The 18,566-nt window shown below is 41.2% G+C and overlaps 1 protein-coding gene across 1 annotated transcript in view; it reads right to left on the minus strand.

The window, feature by feature from the left end:
* Positions 1 to 18,566, minus strand: part of ATG10 (autophagy related 10) — a 218,283-nt gene that overhangs the window by 85,749 nt on the left and 113,968 nt on the right. Inside the window, exon 5 of the mRNA XM_033923911.1 lies at positions 15,319 to 15,416. Coding sequence (XP_033779802.1) covers positions 15,319 to 15,416 — 98 coding nt within the window. The remainder of the gene's footprint in view (positions 1 to 15,318; positions 15,417 to 18,566) is intronic.

Genomic DNA, 18,566 nt, shown 5'->3' on the forward strand with positions numbered 1-18,566 from the left:
CTAAAACATGCACAATACATATTTTGAAAAAATAATGAGTAAAGAAAAAAATCACCTGAAGCCCAATTGAAGTTACAACTGTCTTATTTTGGTCACACTGCCAGAAGAGAAAGATCATTGGAGAAGGACATCATGTTTGGGAAGATCGAAGGAACCAGATGAAGAGGGCGATCTGCAATCAGATGGCTGGACACATTGAAAACAATCATGGGGATGACACTGGAGGACCTTACCGGTCTAGCACCTAATTAACTAACAAATTATAGGGATGGGCAGCAGTTTACAGTAACAGAAGAAATGTCAAATGACATCAATTCAAGCACTTCCCCCCCCCTTTGGCCTATCTCCCTGGAGGTCTAGTGGGGTCCACTGGGGAAGGAGCATTGCAGATCCACCTCTGGTACTAGCATTATTGTGATACTATGGAGGAAGGTTATGGCCGCCATATTGGATGCATCCATGGCCAACAGCAAAAATGGATCAGCATCTCTCAAGACCCATTGGATCCTGCCAGACCACCATAGAAGTAGGCCTGGGAGGGGGGCCCAGGGGGTGTTAGAAAAGTTTCAACGTGTTGTCTACTGTGCCAACTCAAGGGACTAACCCCCAGAAGATCTTCTAAATTATATGGAAAATGACATGAAACAAAAATTTTCTGATGACTGTCCTCAGCAAATTAGGCCCATAGATGGTAAGTTCTCTGAGCTTAACACAATAATAAGTTATTACAGTATAACTGACTCAATTTAGCTACCAACAAAAAGACAGAAGCTAAATACATATAAAATGACAAACTATATATAAATATGCCATAAAATCTTGCAACTTATGTCACAAAATTTTCTGTTCTCTGTTGAAGATTGTTAGCTGGCAGAGGCTACAATAATCTGGAGGCATTAGCTACTCTGCTATAAAATACCAAAAGGAAGATTAAGCTTCACTGTGGGCACAGTGATTTTCTGTTAATTGTGACTTGATTTTCCACTTGAGATATAAGAACTTCGATAAAATACTGCAAGATTTAAAATGATCCAAATTCACTATAAATCTAGAATTAATGTAGAAATTATAAACTGTTTTCCCTTTTGGGCTCCCAAATGAAACAATATTTAGAACACATCATTGCATGTACTTTTGTCTGCTTTAACTATTTGAATTTCTTGCAATAAAATAACATTGAAATTCATTGCCTTGAGGTATAAAAAAACTCCTTGCATCTTTTAATGGGATTGCTTAATTCCCAGTTTAATGATTTCATACATCATTAAATTGATCACCAATCTAACCACTTTGCTTTTCTCTTTTATTACCAGTAAACTAAGAATTAATAATGACTTAACAAATATCTACCGTGTGAGTAGTAACATACGTGATATTTGTACAATGATTACACATACCCCTAGTTCACAAAACAAACCTTCTTAAAAAGCATTCTCTTATTCTGTGACCACTTCAACCCTCATCTCTACTATTAATCAGGTTGCCAGTAAGTCATGAATTGGCAAAGCTTTAGAAGGGCAAGCGCATACATGTATTTGAATTTAGTCTACCCAACAAAACTGTAAATAACCAAGCTCCACCCTCACTCAACTTTTAACTCTCTTTATTTTATTTTTTAACACTCTTTCCCAGTCATCAATGCATGCCTTGTAAAGGAAAAGATTTATTTATTTTAGTATTTATATACCCCTTATAGCCTAAGTGGTTTACATTCAGGTGCTCAAGCATTTTTCCCTATCTGTCCTGGTGGGCTCACACTCTAATGCGCCTGGGGCAATAAGGGGAATAAGTGACTTGCCCAGGATCACAAGGATCAGCATGGCATTTGAACTCAGCAACTTTTGGCGATTCCTGAAGATGCGTTTAAGGACTGTTTCCAGAAGTGGAAATGACGTTGGGAAAAGTGTATACGTAGGGAAGGGGAGCACTTTGAAGGAGACCCAATGGAATAAGTTGTAAGATTGTTTAATACATTTTTATAAAATCAGTCCTGGAACTTTTTGAACAGATCTCATATGTGTAGATGACATCATCAAATTTGTGGATTAGAACAATTTAAATTTTTATTAGGAGTCTAGAATGTTATTAACTACCTAATCAATAAGTAGCAATTCAGTGGAACCTTGGTTTACGAGCATACTTCATTCCAGAAGCATGCTCGTAAACCAAATTGCTCGTTTATCAAAGCAAGTTTCCCCATAGGAAGGGAAACTCGCTTGATTCGTTCCCAACCCCCCCCCAGGCAATGCTACATCCCCTCCTCTCCCCCCCTCCCGAGAACTGGCATCGCACCCTCCCCCCCCCGTGCAAACAGGCATCCCCCGCCAGCCCAAACAGAAGCCTTACCCCATCTGGCACCAGCATGCAGCCCCAGTATGTGCCAGTGCCGGTGAATGAAGATCCTTCCTGTTGCCTGGGCCTTGAGCATCTGCACATGCTCAAGGCCTTCTGGCTCTCGCTCATCTCCAAGAATCTTGGAGAGAGTGAGAACCAGAAGGCCTTGAGCATGTACAGATGCTCAAGGCCCAGGCAACAGGAAGGATCTTCATTCACCGGCACATCCTGTGGGCTGCATGCCTGTGTCAGATGGGGTAAGGCTTCTGTTTGGGTGGGCGGAGGATGCCAGTTCGCGAGTGGGGGAGAGCGATGCCGGTTCTGGAGGGGGGGCATTCGCGGGTGGGCAGATCGGGGGGGGGTGTTTGACTGTATATTATTCTTCACTGTCCACATTACATCCTTGCATTCCATATACCCCCAAATTCAAGCTTCACTAGACAGTATAAGAGTACATCTTTACTTCTACATATTTGCTACTATCACAAAACACTAGTCTCTTTTCTACAGTTGTAACTCAACCACTTCTGGCTTTGACATGATCCTTGTATTAATAGAATTAAAGTATATTGTGCTTTATTACCATAGTCCTAACCTATTTCACTCTGTGTTTTTCAGTGTTCAGCATTGCTTTATTAATGCGTACCACTCCATTCTCCCATAGTAGCAAGACAATATTATCAGCTTCGCTATTCATTTTGAGAGCACAGCATAATAAAATAATGCAAAATACAGTTTCTGACTTAATTCAACATCTCTTTAGAGTAAATGTTTGTGGACAACATCAAGATTATATAACAAGGTGACAAAAACAAAATTATTTAGCTATTACAGGTACAAGATCCTTTATTAGAAATTCTTGGGACCAGATATATTTTGGGTTTTGAAGCTTTTCGGATTATGGAATGGTAATGTTAAGTCAGAAAAAGAAAGGCTATAAAACCATAAAATTGCAACTCTTTTGTCATTTTTCCAGCCTTCCAAATTGAAATGCACAGAGAACAGGAGAAACACCCGCACATTTATTGGTTTCAGTGTATGTCATGTCAGGGAAATTGACCACTTCAAATTTCGGTTTTCAGAATTTTGGATAAAGGATCTTGTACTCGTACCTGTATTATATACAAGCTGGAAGCTATGAGTCAGTCTTACGTACATAAGAACAGCCGCTGCTGGGTCAGACCAGTGGTCCATCGCGCCCAGCAGTCTGCTCAATGCCCTAACCGAGACCAGCCCTACCTACGTTCGTTCTGGTTCAACAGGGACTTGTCCAACCTTGTCTTGAATTCCTGGAGGGTGTTTTCCCTTATAACATCTTCTAGAAGAGCATTCTAGTTCTCTACCACTCTGTGGGTGAAGAAGAACTTACTTACATTTGTACGGAATCTATCCCCTTTTAACTTTAGAGAATGCCCTATCGTTCTCTCTACCTAGGAGACGGTGAACAACCAGTCTTTATCTACTAAGTCTATTCCCTTCATTGAATGTTTTGATCATGTCCCCTCTCAGTCTCCTCTTTTCAAGGGAGAAGAGGCCCAGTTTCGCTAATCTCTCACTGTACGGCAACTCCTCCAACCTCTTAACCATTTTAGTCGCTCTTCTCTGGACCCTTTTGAGTAGTACCGTGTCCTTCTTCATGTACGGTGACCAGTGCTGGACGCAGTATTCCAGGTGAGGGTGTTCCATGGCCCGGTAAAGCGGCATGATAACCTTCTCCGATCTGTTCGTGATCCCCTTAATCATTCATAGCATTCTGTTTGCTCTTTTCGCCGCCGCCACACATTGCACAGACGGCTTCATTGACTTGTCGACCAGTACTCCCAAGTCTCTTTCTTGGGGGGGTCTCTCCAAGTACTGCCCCGGACATCTTGCATCATGTATAGGATTTTTGATACCGACATGCATTACCTTACACTTATCTCTTTGAATCATAAATATCAGGAGAAGAATCACATAGTAAACATAAAACAATCAACTGCACTTACTGAGGTTACCTTACCCTCCAAAGGTGCGTATACAATGCATAATAATTAACCCTTAGAATGCCAATACCAATAAAAGGCTAAATACAGACCCTGGTATCATACCATGCTTATGCTGCATTCGAAAATGCTTTGGAAATAGAGCCAAAGTTTGAGTTGGCAGCAGTCCTAGAGAGGCAATGGTAATCTACAAACAGTTTGTTCACTCTTTTGTCTTTTCTAAAAAGCTATTTCAAGCTTACAGAAATCCTACCAGGTGTGCTAAATTGTTGTCATTATTAACCTTTAGGAAATACAGGCAGAGACAAGTAGCACTGCTCTGAAGTTTTCTTATACAGTTGTATAGTGTACTACAGTACTTAAGGATGTTGAAGACATTGCATGCTAATGCATAAGCAAAGAGCAAGAGCACAATATGCAAAAGTCTGCTGTCACATAAAGACAAGAATGTAGCTTAGTGGTTAGAGCTACAGCCTCAGCCTCCTGAGGGTGTAGGTTCAAACCCTGCACTACTCCCTGTGACCCTGGGCAAGTCACTTAATCTTACACTGCCACAGACTGTGAGCCCACTGGGACAGATAGGGAAAATGCTAGAAATACATGTATTTAAACCGCTTTGAGTGTGGATGTATAACTACAAAAAGGCAATATACAAGTCTCAGTTCGTTTCCTTTCCAAATACTGAAAAGCCTATGTGTTTAGGTAAGCTGCTAAGTGTGCAGTCCTTTACTTATATAAATAACTTGTTTAGAGCAGTGTTTCTCAACACGCGGTATGTGTACCCTTAGGGGTACGCAATCTGCTTGTTGGGGGTACGCAGCACTGGTTGCCAAGGATATTGCCTGCCCACCTGCCCCCCTCCACCGAAGCCACAACCGTGGATCCCTCCTTACTGCCCACTATCCCTCTGCCGATGATGCCACTGGGGATCACTCCTTCCTGCCCACCTCCCTCCGATGTCACAGCTGACATGCAGGGCCTTAAGGTAGTAATGAGATGCAAAATATGCAAATGCATATTTTGCATTCATTACTATGCAACATGACTTCTGTAATACACCACAAATCATATTAAGTCCACAGAACCGCTGGGGTTATTTTACTATCCAGAAGCATCAGGTTGCAAAAGTGTGACCCGATGTACCCAGGCCTGCAGATCTTCCACCTCCCCCCACTAGACCACCAATGATTTATACAGATAGCCCCTATCTGTGGGAGGGGCTTGTACAGGGGGGAAGAGTGCACAGCTTCAGGTTACCATATTTGCTAAGTCAAAAAAGAGGACATTTGACCCCACCCCATTCATGCCACACCCACAGTGCTTTGCCCCACCCCATCCCTGCCTCCAGCTAGTCTCGCCCTTAAACTGCCCCACCACCCAGCACAGCCCCTCTCTCTCTCCAGCCAACCATCCAGGCCAGTCGGAGTCAGGAATGGCTTTTGTGAGTTCCCCCCATCCCTAATAATTTCTCTGATGCTGCAATTTAAAAACTTTGGTCAGCCAGCAGTATTAGCGATGTGATCCTTCTGCTGTTGGCCTGCCTCGGAAGTCATCATTCTGCAGCATCCTGCCTATGCAGAAACAGAAGTACTGCAGAATGAAGGCTTCCAGAGGGGGCTGACATCAGAAGGATCACACTGTTAACACTGTCAGCTGCTCAAACTCCCTCCAGTCACCTGGACAATCCTCTAAAATGAGGAAATGTCTGGGTAAATCTTGACATCTGTTAATCCTAACACAGTTTAAGTAGGCGGAATGGAGGATATACAGGCTGCGGCTTTGCTGGAGGACCTTTCCAGACTAGCACAAAACTGATTTCTTTTTAGATCCGCAATTCATCAAGTTGCTTGGACTCAAGCATGCGTCAATGTCACATAACAAATAAGCAAACAGCTCCTGGGCCACAGGTATAATGCTGCTTGCGAAGTGGCTAACAAGCAGCTTTATTCCTCAAAGGCAGGATTCAGCAACCTGCGGTACCAGGATCCCGCAGGTTTGCGAATACTGTAGGGAATCAAAGAACAGTAAAAGGTGATCTTTCACTGCACCTTGACGAGTACCCTCCTTACTGTTTAAAATATTTTATTATAATTTTCAAAGATAACTATAAACCCATATCAAATAAGAACCAAAAACAATAAACCAGACAAAAATTCCCCAAATCCTCTCAAGAATCACTTAACATATAAGAATCCAATAACTCTCACTTGCATACACCTTTAGGAATCTTAAGGCCCCTGTCTTCAAGTATTTTTTTCTGAATAAGCAGACACAGCGCCACCATAAATTGACATGCACATCACAATTGTTCTTCCAGTAATTTACACTTGCCTTTACTACTAATCATTTCTATAGTGCTACTAAACCTAGCAGCTACTGAGACTAAATAATCAAAGATATTTTGTAGCTTTTGGAGTAGCAGCTGGAAGAATCATAGACTTCCAAATAATTGTCCTAAGAGACAATGGAACATCAACACACAAGTAGGGGCATTTTCAAAACACTAACCCCCTCCCCCCTTTACAAAACCATACCGCGGTTTTTAGCGTCAGCCGCAGTGGTAACATCTCTGACACTCATACAATTCCTATGAGCGTTGGAGCTGTTATCGTCGCGGCCGGTGCTAAAAACTGCGCTATGGTTTTGTAAAACGGGTGGGGGGGGGGGTAAGACATTCAAAAATGGCATAAATCGACCCTTGGATGTCCTAATCGCCAGGACATCCAAGTGCCTCTTTTCGAAACTGTGTTTCTGGATGTCTTGCGAGGCATCCAAGCCACTTTGCATCCAAAACTAAAGGGGACATGTTGGAAGCGTGTTTTGGGCAGGCTTAGATTCATAAAATATGCTTATGCAACCATAACCATAACAAACAGTTAATAAATAGCTCATAAACACTTCAATCAATAAATAGATAAAAACCTCATCATAATAATTACTCAATAAATAAACAAGGCAAACCACTCTAGAATCAGTAAAAGAGGAGATGATTTACCCAGCTGGTATAAAATCACAAACTACTGCTCTGACAGCTGGATTTTTGCAAAACATGGTCATGTCAAGCAACTGTTATTAGTTCCTGGGAACCCTTAAGTACCAATAAAGACTGAATTTCTTTACAAGATCTGCTTCTTTGCCTTTTTCCATGTTGGATCTAGCAGACCATCTGCTTTGTTGTTTTCTTAACCTTAACTTGGTAATCAGGGCATTCGTTTACAATTTGCAGAGCTACAGTATTTGTAATATACATTATGTATTAAGCTCTGGGAAAAACACATGTATTTGGAAGAATGTATATGGTTTATTAAATTTAATATTCTGCCTTTGTTCAAGAATAAAGCAGATCACAAAACAAATCAATTAAAAAAAAAACTAACAAAGGAAAGAAATTTCATCATGTAAACATGAAAAGATAAAATAAAGGAACATAAGAAACATGATAAACATATAGACAGTGACAACTCCCTTATATTATTAATAATACAGACATGTCAAAATCTGGCCCACAGTGTAATAAAATTTGGCCCACCAAACAATTACAAAATTTCACTTAAGCTGGCCCAACGACAGACAGGTACAAGCGCCGCATCAGATATAAGTTCATGCGGTTTCCTGCTCTCACATTAAAGCAACCTGTAGAGGATCGCTGGTCAACTGTAGCGATCCTTGCAGGCTGCTGTAGCCTCAGCAGCACATTTCCTCTGCCGTGGTCCCATACATTAGAGGAGGGACAGGACCGCGGAAGAGGGAACGTGCTGCGGAGGCTGACGGCAGCCTTCTAGGATCGCTAAAGCTGACCATCGATCCTCTGCAGGCTGCTTTAATGTGAGATCAGGAAGCCAAGATGGAGGGAGGGAAGGAACAGAAGGCCAAATCTCGAGCCAAAAGGAAAGATGCCAGACCTCCGGGGAAGGGAAGGGAAACAGAAGGGAAGAAGAAAGAAGGAGACCCTGGCATGCAAGTTATCAGAAGACAACCAGAGCCTGGGACCACAACATGATTTGAATAATGACCCAACAACAAAAGGTAGAAAAAATAATTTTATTTTCTGTTTTGTGATTACAATATGTCAGATTTGAAATGTGTACCCTGCCAGAGATAGCAGGTGTGAACTAGGACCTAAAAGAGAGGAAAAGTCTCTTTTAATTTATTTTGTTTACATCACAGAGCCGGCTTGGGGTTGGAGAGATTGTAATCCTATACTTCTACTAAGACTAAGGGGTCCTTTTATTAAGGTGCATATGCGCTAAATCGGTCACCGTACCTTAATAAAAGGACCTCCAAGTATCTTAATAAAAAAATCTGGCCCGCGACTTAGATTTTGGTCCCTTATGTGACTGAGTTTGACACCCCTGCTCTAGAAAGACAAAATCAGCTAGGATGCATTAATGATATGTAACAACTACTCGATTCAAGTCTGTCAGTGCACAGTCATTAGAGCAAAAAAATGCCCAGGAGGTAGGAAAAAACCTCAGAACCCTTCCCACACCAACCAAATCAATCAAGTGTGGAAATATCTTACAAGGGTAAACGTTACCTCATTGGTATAAAAAAAAAAAAACCTCCTCAACTGGACTGCTTCTAAATAAGCCTTGTGCAATGCAGAGAACAAGAAGTCAAAAAGGACAAGTAATATACATTTAAATCCTCATCCAGTGCTACAGAGAAAATAGAAATAAAGTGATGTGAATGACTTATCTCAGTCTCAATCAACAAGTGAGGTGATTAAATTTGCAGACGATATGAAGTTATTCATAGTAGTGAAGACGCAGGAGGATTGCGAAGATGTACAACAGGACATAAGCACGCTACAGAAATGGGCCGCGACATGGCAAATGAGGTTTTTTGTTTTTTTTTTAAGTTCAAATATTTTTATTGATTATGGTAAGAAAAAATACAAAATCTTATGAAAAGATGTACATATAATCACAGTCATCTCTCCAACAACTCAGACATGCACATGAACACATTTGTATACAATTTATATCCTGCTCACAGTGAATTTTCTAAGTACATGTATCCTATGAAATATACATATGGTAAAGACACAAAAAGGTCAATCAGAACAGTAATCAAGTAATGGTTTCCATATATCGTAATATTTAGACATTAGATGAGATTTTTCAGCGTAGATTTTTTCATATTTACCAGTGTTACAAAGAGCATTCCACCACATGTGAAACTCAACTTTAGTGAGATCCTTCCAACAATATAAAATTGTTTGTAAAGCTAGCGCCAACATAATGGTAAGTAAACATTCTGAGGGTTTAGATATGGGGGTTGATAATGATTGACTCATACCAATGAGTATGGCAGGTGACCTTGTTTCTTGTATCTGAAGAACTGCACATACAGTTTCCCAAACTCTATCCCAGAAGATTTGGACGTGTGAACAGGAGAAAAGTAGATGTTCCAAGGAGCCCTCATCTGAGTTGCAAGACCAGCTAAGAGGGGACATTTTTGTGTCAATTTTATGAGACAATTGTGGGGTCCATACGGCTCTGTGAATCACAAAGTAAATAGATTGCAATAGGGAAGCTGAGCGAATGGATTTGAAGAAGATCTTCCAGAGCTCTTCCCAATCAATAGCATCGGATGGGAGGCTAAGTTTGTAATTCCATTTCTGTTCTAGTTCCGTAGATCCAGGAAAAGCTGTCATCTGCAGTATTTTATACCATATTGATGCGGTGAGTACCTGTCCATTGTTCCTATGTAGAAAACTTCGTAGACCAGAGTCAACGTTGGAGGTGAGTATCTTAGGTGTGGCATTTCGAATGCAATGCAGAAGTTGTAGCCATCTGTAATGTTGAGCGGCAGGAATTCCTTTGTTCTCAACAAGTAGTTGAAACGGGGTCCAATCAGCTGCAGTCATTAAATCTTGCACAGTCCAAATGTCACAACCCTGCCATTCTCTCCAGGATACATTTGAGTTTTGGATTTTAAAGCGATCATTCCTCCAAATAGGAATCAGGGTCGATGTTTCCCATTTATCCTTAAAAGTTAAGTCAAGATTATGGATGGTTGATTTGTAGGCTTGAAGAATAGGGTCAGTGGCGTCCATTTTAGGCAGTAACGCACCCGCCAATAGTTGAAGTCTATGTTCCCCATATAGCTCTCGTTCAATCAGTATCCATGTTGGAGGGTCGGGATCTCTAACCATAAGGTAATGCCCCAGCGACCATTGTCTCATGATGAATGCATTATGGTAGTGAATGAATGACGGAAAGTTGACCCCTCCAGATTTACGTGGAGCCTTCAATTTGTTTAACGCAATGCGTGGTTGTTTAGAGTTCCATAAAAACTTCGTGAGTATGGAATCAACTTGTTTGTAAAAATGAGAGGGCAACTGAAATGGAAGCATGTAAAGTATATAGTTGATTTTAGGGGTCAACATCATCTTGATGGTCTCAAGTCTTCCCCACCAAGTCAACGTCAGGGGAGACCATTTAGTTACTGTCGATTTAAGAATTTCCAGGAGATGTGCACAATTTAGTTGTATAGATTCAGATATGGTAGGACCAAAGAGCACTCCTAAGTATTTCATAGAGGAAGAAGACCATTTAACCCCATGTGATGTTATGTCAAATTCAGCAGCCGGGCAAGTGATCGACATCACCTCCGTCTTGCCCGTGTTCAATTTATAACCTGATACCGCAGCATATTCCTTGATGGTTTCCAGCAGGTGAGGAAATGAAGCAGGAGTCATGTACAGCAGAACATCATCCGCGTACGCCGATAGTTTGAGTTCATGACTTTCCATCTTTAGACCGGTAATCCTAGGGTCGTGACGTATGTTTTGTAACAAGGGCTCGAGTGCCAGATTAAACAGGAGTGGCGAGAGGGGTGGCAAATGAGGTTTAACGTGGATAAGTGTAAGGTGATGCGTGTCGGTAACAAAAATCTTATACACGAATACAGGATGTCCGGTGCAGTACTTGGAGAGACCCCCCAGGAAAGAGACTTGGGAATACTGGTCGACAAGTCGATGAAGCCGTCTACGCAATGCGCGGCGGCAGCGAAAAGGGCGAACAGAATGCTAAGAATGATTAAGAAGGGAATCATGAACAGATCGGAGAAGGTTATCATGCCGCTGTACCGGGCCATGGTGCGCCCTCACCTGGAATACTGCGTCCAGCACTGGTCGCCGTACATGAAGAAGGACACGGTACTACTCGAAAGGGTCCAGAGAAGAGCGACTAAAATGGTTAAGGGGCTGGAGGAGTTGCCGTACAGTGAGAGATTAGAAAAACTGGGCCTCTTCTCCCTTGAAAAGAGGAGACTGAGAGGGGTTTGATTTGTACGACTTGCTAGGTGGAACAGTTGAGCATCAAGAGTTCTGTTAAAAATTCCACAGTGTATAAGTCCTTCAAATTGGAGGGTATCATATCACAGGACCCTACAAGGTTCATATTTGGGCCTAAAGGCCTTCCTCGGGGTCCTAAGATTATTGCATCAAAAATGTGTAAATACGCAATAAAATGCCTAGAAAAGCAATTGTTGTACTGCACATCCACTGAAGTGATCATCCAGCTCAACTGTTCACACTTCCTGTTGTTTTTTGTGGAGCATAGTGTTTTTTTTTCTTTTGGTTTTACTTCACAGAATAAATAAATGCTAAATTTCCGCCTGTAAATATAGTAAGGGGCTCATTAAAAAAAAAAAAAAATAGACATGCAAAAGACGGCATAAATTGGCACTTGGATGTCTTACTAGTCAAAACATCCAAGTAGGCATTTTCGAAACTGACTTTTTAGACAGCTTTATGGTTGTTTTGTCTTCAGTGCGTCTAAATTTTAAGAGGCAAGATTAGGATGGGCTTAGCATTTGGACATTTTACAGCGATAATCAAACATTTTACAAAATGTCCAGGGCACAGTATGTTGAATATTTCCAATAGTATCCCTCTGAGGAAGGCATCTCCTATATGCCGAAATAGGGATCCTTATTGGGACCACTGTTTCAAATAAAAACTTTATCATTGGTTGAAAAGACACCTCCCTTGCCTTTTTTTGTTGGACTGTCTATATCCCAATACAAGGTGTTCTTCTCTCTGCAGGGCAGTTTGTACATTTTGGGCTAGACCTGTTTTTAAAACAAAAAAGGGCAAAAAGGTAAACAGAATGATGAGATGACCATTGGAGGTAAGGAAATATGGCCCCCATACACCCCCTAGTGATCAATAGCCCCCTCCCACCCCTAAATATCTGCATGAAACAGTACATTTCTGTTTCAAGCAGATATTTGGGGGTGGGAGGCGGTCAGTGACCACTGCAGATAATATAGCCAGTCCTAGTAGAGTTGCAAGCAGGTCTCTGGAGTAGCTTGGTGAGCAGTGATAGCACAGATAAGACTTCTTTTTTTAAATTTTAACGTATGTTGCTTTAAAGGTATCCCATTGTATTGGGATCAAAGCTCTGGGGATTCATGGAAAGAAAAATAATCATCTATGGATTCCGCTTAGAACTGCAAGGTACAGGCGGAATAGAAGTCATCAATGGGACCCAACCCATATGCCACCCTAACTAGTACACTTATGGTGGAAAGTGTGAACCCACCAAAACCCTCTGTTTGCCTGTCTTGAATAGATTGCATGCTCTGTCAAGGAAGTACTCTCTGAAACACATTTAGTGTTTAGAGCTGCATACATCTAGTAAAGCTAAAGAAATGACAGTAGTAGTAGAACCCTGTAATAATGGGCCCTAATCCAGTTACTATGTATTGTTATTGCAAAAGGAATAACTTCTCCCCTCCCCTCCCTCTTTCCAGGGCTTATGAGCATTACATGTAAAGAGCAAAATCCAGCCTATAAAAAGACCAGCTATTTTACTCCTAACACAGAGGTGCCCAAGCAAAGACAGGGCAATACATTAATATCTAATAAAGAAATAGCTATATTTTGCCACATACAAGCATAAAACCTTAACCATCATACATTTACTTTAGGAAAAGAAGAGAACATTTTTCATTTTACAAATACACACAAAACTAAATCACCATATCAAGTGCACCAGAGTATAAATATTTATAGCAAACACACAGGATAGATTATCCTAACAATCCAAAGTGAATTCAGCCCATATTGCATTGTATAGGGCAGGGGTGTCAAAATGCAATTCTAGAGGGTCATTAACCAGTTGGGTTTTCAAGCTATTCGTTAGGGATCAAACTGGCTTGCAGCCCTCTAGGACTGCAAATATTCTTGGTATAGGGCTTCCTGTTAGTATCCTGTAAGCATTTTTAGCTGGTGAGCATCAGTTAAAGGGCTGTAAGAACATAAGCAGTGCCTCTGCTGGGTCAGACCACGGGTCCATCCTGCCCAGCAGTCCGCTCACGTGGTGGCCCATCAGGTCCAGGACCTGTATTGCGAACTCTATACCCTTCAATCCCTTTTTCCTTCAGGAATTCATCCAATCCTTTCTTGAACCCTGATACCATACCCTGTCCTATCACACCCTCTGGAAGCTCATTACAGGCATCCACCTCCCTTTGGGTGAAAAACTTCCTAACATTGGTTCTGAATCTGTTCCCTCTTAATTTTTCCATATTCCCTCTCGTTCTTGTAGTTTCTGAAAGTTTGAAGAATCTGTCCCTTTCCACTTTCTCTATGCCCTTCATGATCTTGAAGGCTCTATCATGTCCCTTCTAAATCTCCACTTTTCCAGGGAAAAGAGCCCCAGTTTCTCTAATCTTTCAGCATATGAAAGGTTTTCCATACATCTTATCAATCGCATCGCTCTTCTCTGAACCCTCTCGAGTATTGCCATATCCTTCTTAAGGTACGGCGACCAATATTGGACGCAGCACTCCAGATGCGGGCGCACCATTGTCCGATACAATGGCAGGATGACCTCTTTCAATCTTGTTCTAATGCCTTTTTTGATAATACCCAGCATTCTATTTGCCTTCTTAGAGGCCGCTGTGCACTGTGCTGATTGCTTCCTTGTGTTGTCCACTATTACCCCCAAGTCTTTTTCTTGGGTACTTTCACCCATTACCAGCCCTCCCATCGTATATTTGTACTTCGGGTTTCTGTTCCCTACATACAAGACTTTACATTTCTCTACATTAAACTTCATCTGCCATCTCATCGCCCACTCTTCTAGCTTATTCATGTCCTTTTGTAATTCCTCGCAGTCCTCTTTAGTCCCAACTCCACTAAATAGTTTGGTGTCGTCTGCGAATTTTATTACTTCGCACTTCGTGCCTGTTTCTAGATCGTTTATAAATATATTGAACGGGTAGCGGTCTGAGTACTGACCCCTGCGGAACACAACTTGTGACCCTCCTCCAGTCAGAGTACTGGCCCTTCACTCCGACCCTTTGCTTCCTACCCGCCAACCAATTTTTGATCCATCTATGAATGTCTCCTTCCACCCCATGGTTCTTCAGTTTCCGTAGTAGGCGTTCATGGGGTACCATGTCAAAGGCCTTTTGGAAATCCAAGTATACGATGTCTCTGGGATCCCCTTTGTCCATTTGTTTGTTAATTCCTTTGAAGAAGTGCAATAAGTTCGTTAGGCACGATCTTCTCTTGCAGAAGCCGTGCTGGCTTGTTTTCATCAGTTTGTTTCTATCTAGATGTTCATCAATGCTTTCTTTTATCAGCGCTTCCGCCATCTCCCCCAGAACCAAGGTCAGACTTTAATTCCCCGGGTCACCTCTCGATCATTTTTTAAAGATGGGTGTAACATTAGCTATCCTCCAATCCTCCGGGATCACGCCTGTTTTCAGGGATAGGTTACAAACCTGCTGTAGTAGTTCCGCTATTTCCACCCTAGGGTGGATTCCGTCCGGGCCTGGAGATTTGTCACTTTTTAATCTACCTATCTGCTTATATTGACACAGCTTATATTGGTGATAAACTTATTTTATGAATTAAGGAAAGTGCTGCATATACTCAGATTATTTAAGGCTATGAGTTTTAACTGAATAACAAAATGTTTCTTTAAGAAGACAATCTTCTGCATGCCAACATAAAGTGCTATTTATGCACATCCCCAACCTGTTGTGTAATTGTGTCCCATGGCCCCTGTAGTAGACGAGCTTTGTAGCTTTCATGAACACCTTCCCATATCTCATCCAGCGTCAAAGGTCTTCCATCTGTAAATAATGATAAAGTATATATATATATATATTACTACATTCATATAGAAACTCTTAGGAACAAATATTGAACATCGCTATTGGTTCAAGTTTCAAGTTTTATTAAAATTTGATGTACACGCAATATCAAATATTTCAATGCGTATTACAAATTTAAAAAAGTGGACAAACAATAAGACAAAATAAAATATATACCTACAAATGTATTAACGATACAAAAGGAAAGGGGGGCCACAAATGAAGATACAGAAGAAAAGAAGAAAAAGAGAAAGAAGGCGAAAGAAGAGAGGAGGATTTGAATCCTGTGAATCCAATTTTGTCAAGTCAACTTATCATATAAATACTCACAAACAGCAGAGCAAAGTACTCTAGTTTAATGAACTTCAAGCAGTTAAAAAATTGGCATTGGTGACAAGTGCGAGCTTCTGAAATCTTGATCTGAAAGGCATTATTGGTGGTTTACCTGCTCCTCCATTGCTGTTGCTATGGGAAAGAGGAAACGAAAGATACATACCTACCCTCCTGGTGTAGGACAAGCTCCATGAGTGATCCTGAAGAAGCAGTTTAATCACATGTGACAACTGACAAGCCAGACCATGGGCAGAACCAAAGGAAAGCAAAGGGAGAAGGCAACACGTGGAGTTCCCAGGAACTCCCTCTTCTGCCCTGAAAGTGTATGATTAGATAACTACTGCAGAGAGGTACCCTGCCTAGATCTCTTCTACATTGGGACCTTTATGTGAAGAAAATAAATAAAAACAAGAGAAAAAGGAAGCCGATATGGTTCTCCAAACTAGTGGTGGAGAAAATAAAGGCGAAAGAGTTGGCGTTCGTGAAATATAAAAAAAACCAAGAAGACGAGTAGAGAAAGGACTACAGGGTGAAAAAATTTTTGTCTCCCTCTTTTACATTTATAGCCATTTGTTCTTCCGCCCATGCTTTCGCCAGACATATCTCTATGTCTGGCGAAAGCACAGGCAGAAGAACAAATGGCTAAAAATGTAAAAAAGGGAGACAAAATTTTTTTCAGATATATTAGTGAAAGGAGGAAGATGTAAAATGGAATTGCTAAACTAAAAGATGCTGGGAATCGATATGTGGAGAGTAATGAGGAAAAAGCAAATGTGCTAAACAAATACTTCTGTTCTGTGTTCACAGAAGAAAATCCTGGAGAAGGACCGAGATTGTCTGGCAAAGTTACACGAGAAAATGAAGTAGGTTCTGTGCCGTTCACGGAGGAAAGTGTTTATCAGCAACTTGAAAAACTGAAAGTGGACAAAACGATGGGACCAGACGGAATCCATCCCAGGATACTAAAATTAAAGTTAGGCGCGAGACGTTTTGGCTCTAGTTGGCAACAGTTCAGATAAACGAGACATTACTTTCCTTTTTTGAATTTTGGTTAAATCCACGTGGGTGGCAGTATTCTTCAAATATCATCATTCGTGATTCTGAAGACTCCTGAGGCAGGCCTGTTGGCCGAAACATGTACATGTCGAGTCATTGAGTCATTGAATCGTTGAATGTACCATTGTGCTATTGGAGGAATAAAGATCTTCACATTATCAGATGAGTTGGAGGACACTTTCTTAGTGCACATCATTCTGATCTGGACAATTCCATTTTGGTTTCTTTGCACTTTTTCAGCATACACTACTGCTGTTGGACCCCTGGAGAACACTGCACCCCTATGGGCAGGATATTACCGTCACGTCCTAGGTACATAATTCTTTCTCAAACATAGATTATGCGCTGATTTCTAAACCCATTATACCTTAAGTAGAATCAGCATCTACAGAGTCTACTACTGTTTTGGACCATGTAAGTATTTCTGTAACTTTTCAGGATTTTCAGCCAAATCAATCTATACCTTTCTAGTACTTTAATAACACTTAGTTCAGAGACCCAGTTTTCATTCATATGTTATACAATCCATAGACGATTATTTTTCTTTCCATGAATCCCCAGAGCTTTAATCCCAATACAATGGGATATCTTTAAAGCAACATACCTTAAAGTTAAAAAAAAAAGAAGTCTTTATCTGTGCTATCAGAGGGACACCTCCAAAAACAGGTGTCCAACTATAAGTCCATCTCCCTGATAAACATGGATGAAAAAATTATACTACAGTATTAACTAATTATCTGATGGCATCGTTAGAGGGCTCTATCTATCCAGATCAGACAGGTTTGTATCTAGTATGAACTGTATCAATAGCACTCAATTGTGCCTCCAACTGATTACTCCTACTAAATCTATGGTGTCCTTAAACGCTGAGAAGGTCTTTGATAGAGCGGAGTGGCCCTATGTGTTTCAAGTTTTGCCCTGGTTTGGCTTTGGGAAAAATTCATGAACATGATTAAATTACGTACTCTAATCCTACTGCTCAGCTCTATATTAACAATACGGTGCTTATCATTTACATAGAGGCATCAGGTAAGGGTGCCCTTTCTTGCCCTTGCTGCTCAATTTGAATCTTAAATTCTTGTTCTGTGTGATCAGACAATTTCAAACTATATATGGTATTTTGGTGAGTAAGGTAGAATGCAAACTCTCTGGTATGCAGATAATGTTCACTTCTTCCTGTCCAAACCTGAGGAATCCTTTCCTCCTTTACTTGAGCTAATTGGATCATAAGAACATAAGAATTGCCGCTGTTAGGTCAGACCAGTGGTCCATCGTGCCCAGCAGTTCACTCACACGGCGGCCCTTAGGTCAAAAACCAGTGCCCTTCCTGAGACTAGCTTTATCTGCGTATTTTCTGGTTCAGCAGGAACTTGTGTAACTTTATCTTGAATCCCTGGAGAGTGTTTTCCCCTATAACAGCCTCCGGAAGAGCGTTCCAGTTTTCTACCACTCTCTGGGTGAAGAAGAACTTCCTTACGTTTGTATGGAATCTATCCCCTTTTATCTTTAGATAGTACTCTCTCGTTCTCTCTACCTTGGAGAGGGTGAACAACCTGTCTCTATCTACTAAGTCTATTCCCTTCATTATAGTGAATGTTTCAATCATGTCCCCTCTCAGCCTCCTCTTTTCAAGGGAGAAGAGGCTCAGTTTCTCTAATCTCTCGCTGTACAGCAACTTCTCCAGCCCCTTAACCATTTTAGTTGTTCTTCTCTGGACCCTTTCGAGTAGTACCGTGTCCT

Source organism: Geotrypetes seraphini, chromosome 1 (assembly GCF_902459505.1).
Source record: "Geotrypetes seraphini chromosome 1, aGeoSer1.1, whole genome shotgun sequence".
In the NCBI taxonomy this organism is placed as follows: domain Eukaryota; kingdom Metazoa; phylum Chordata; class Amphibia; order Gymnophiona; family Dermophiidae; genus Geotrypetes; species Geotrypetes seraphini.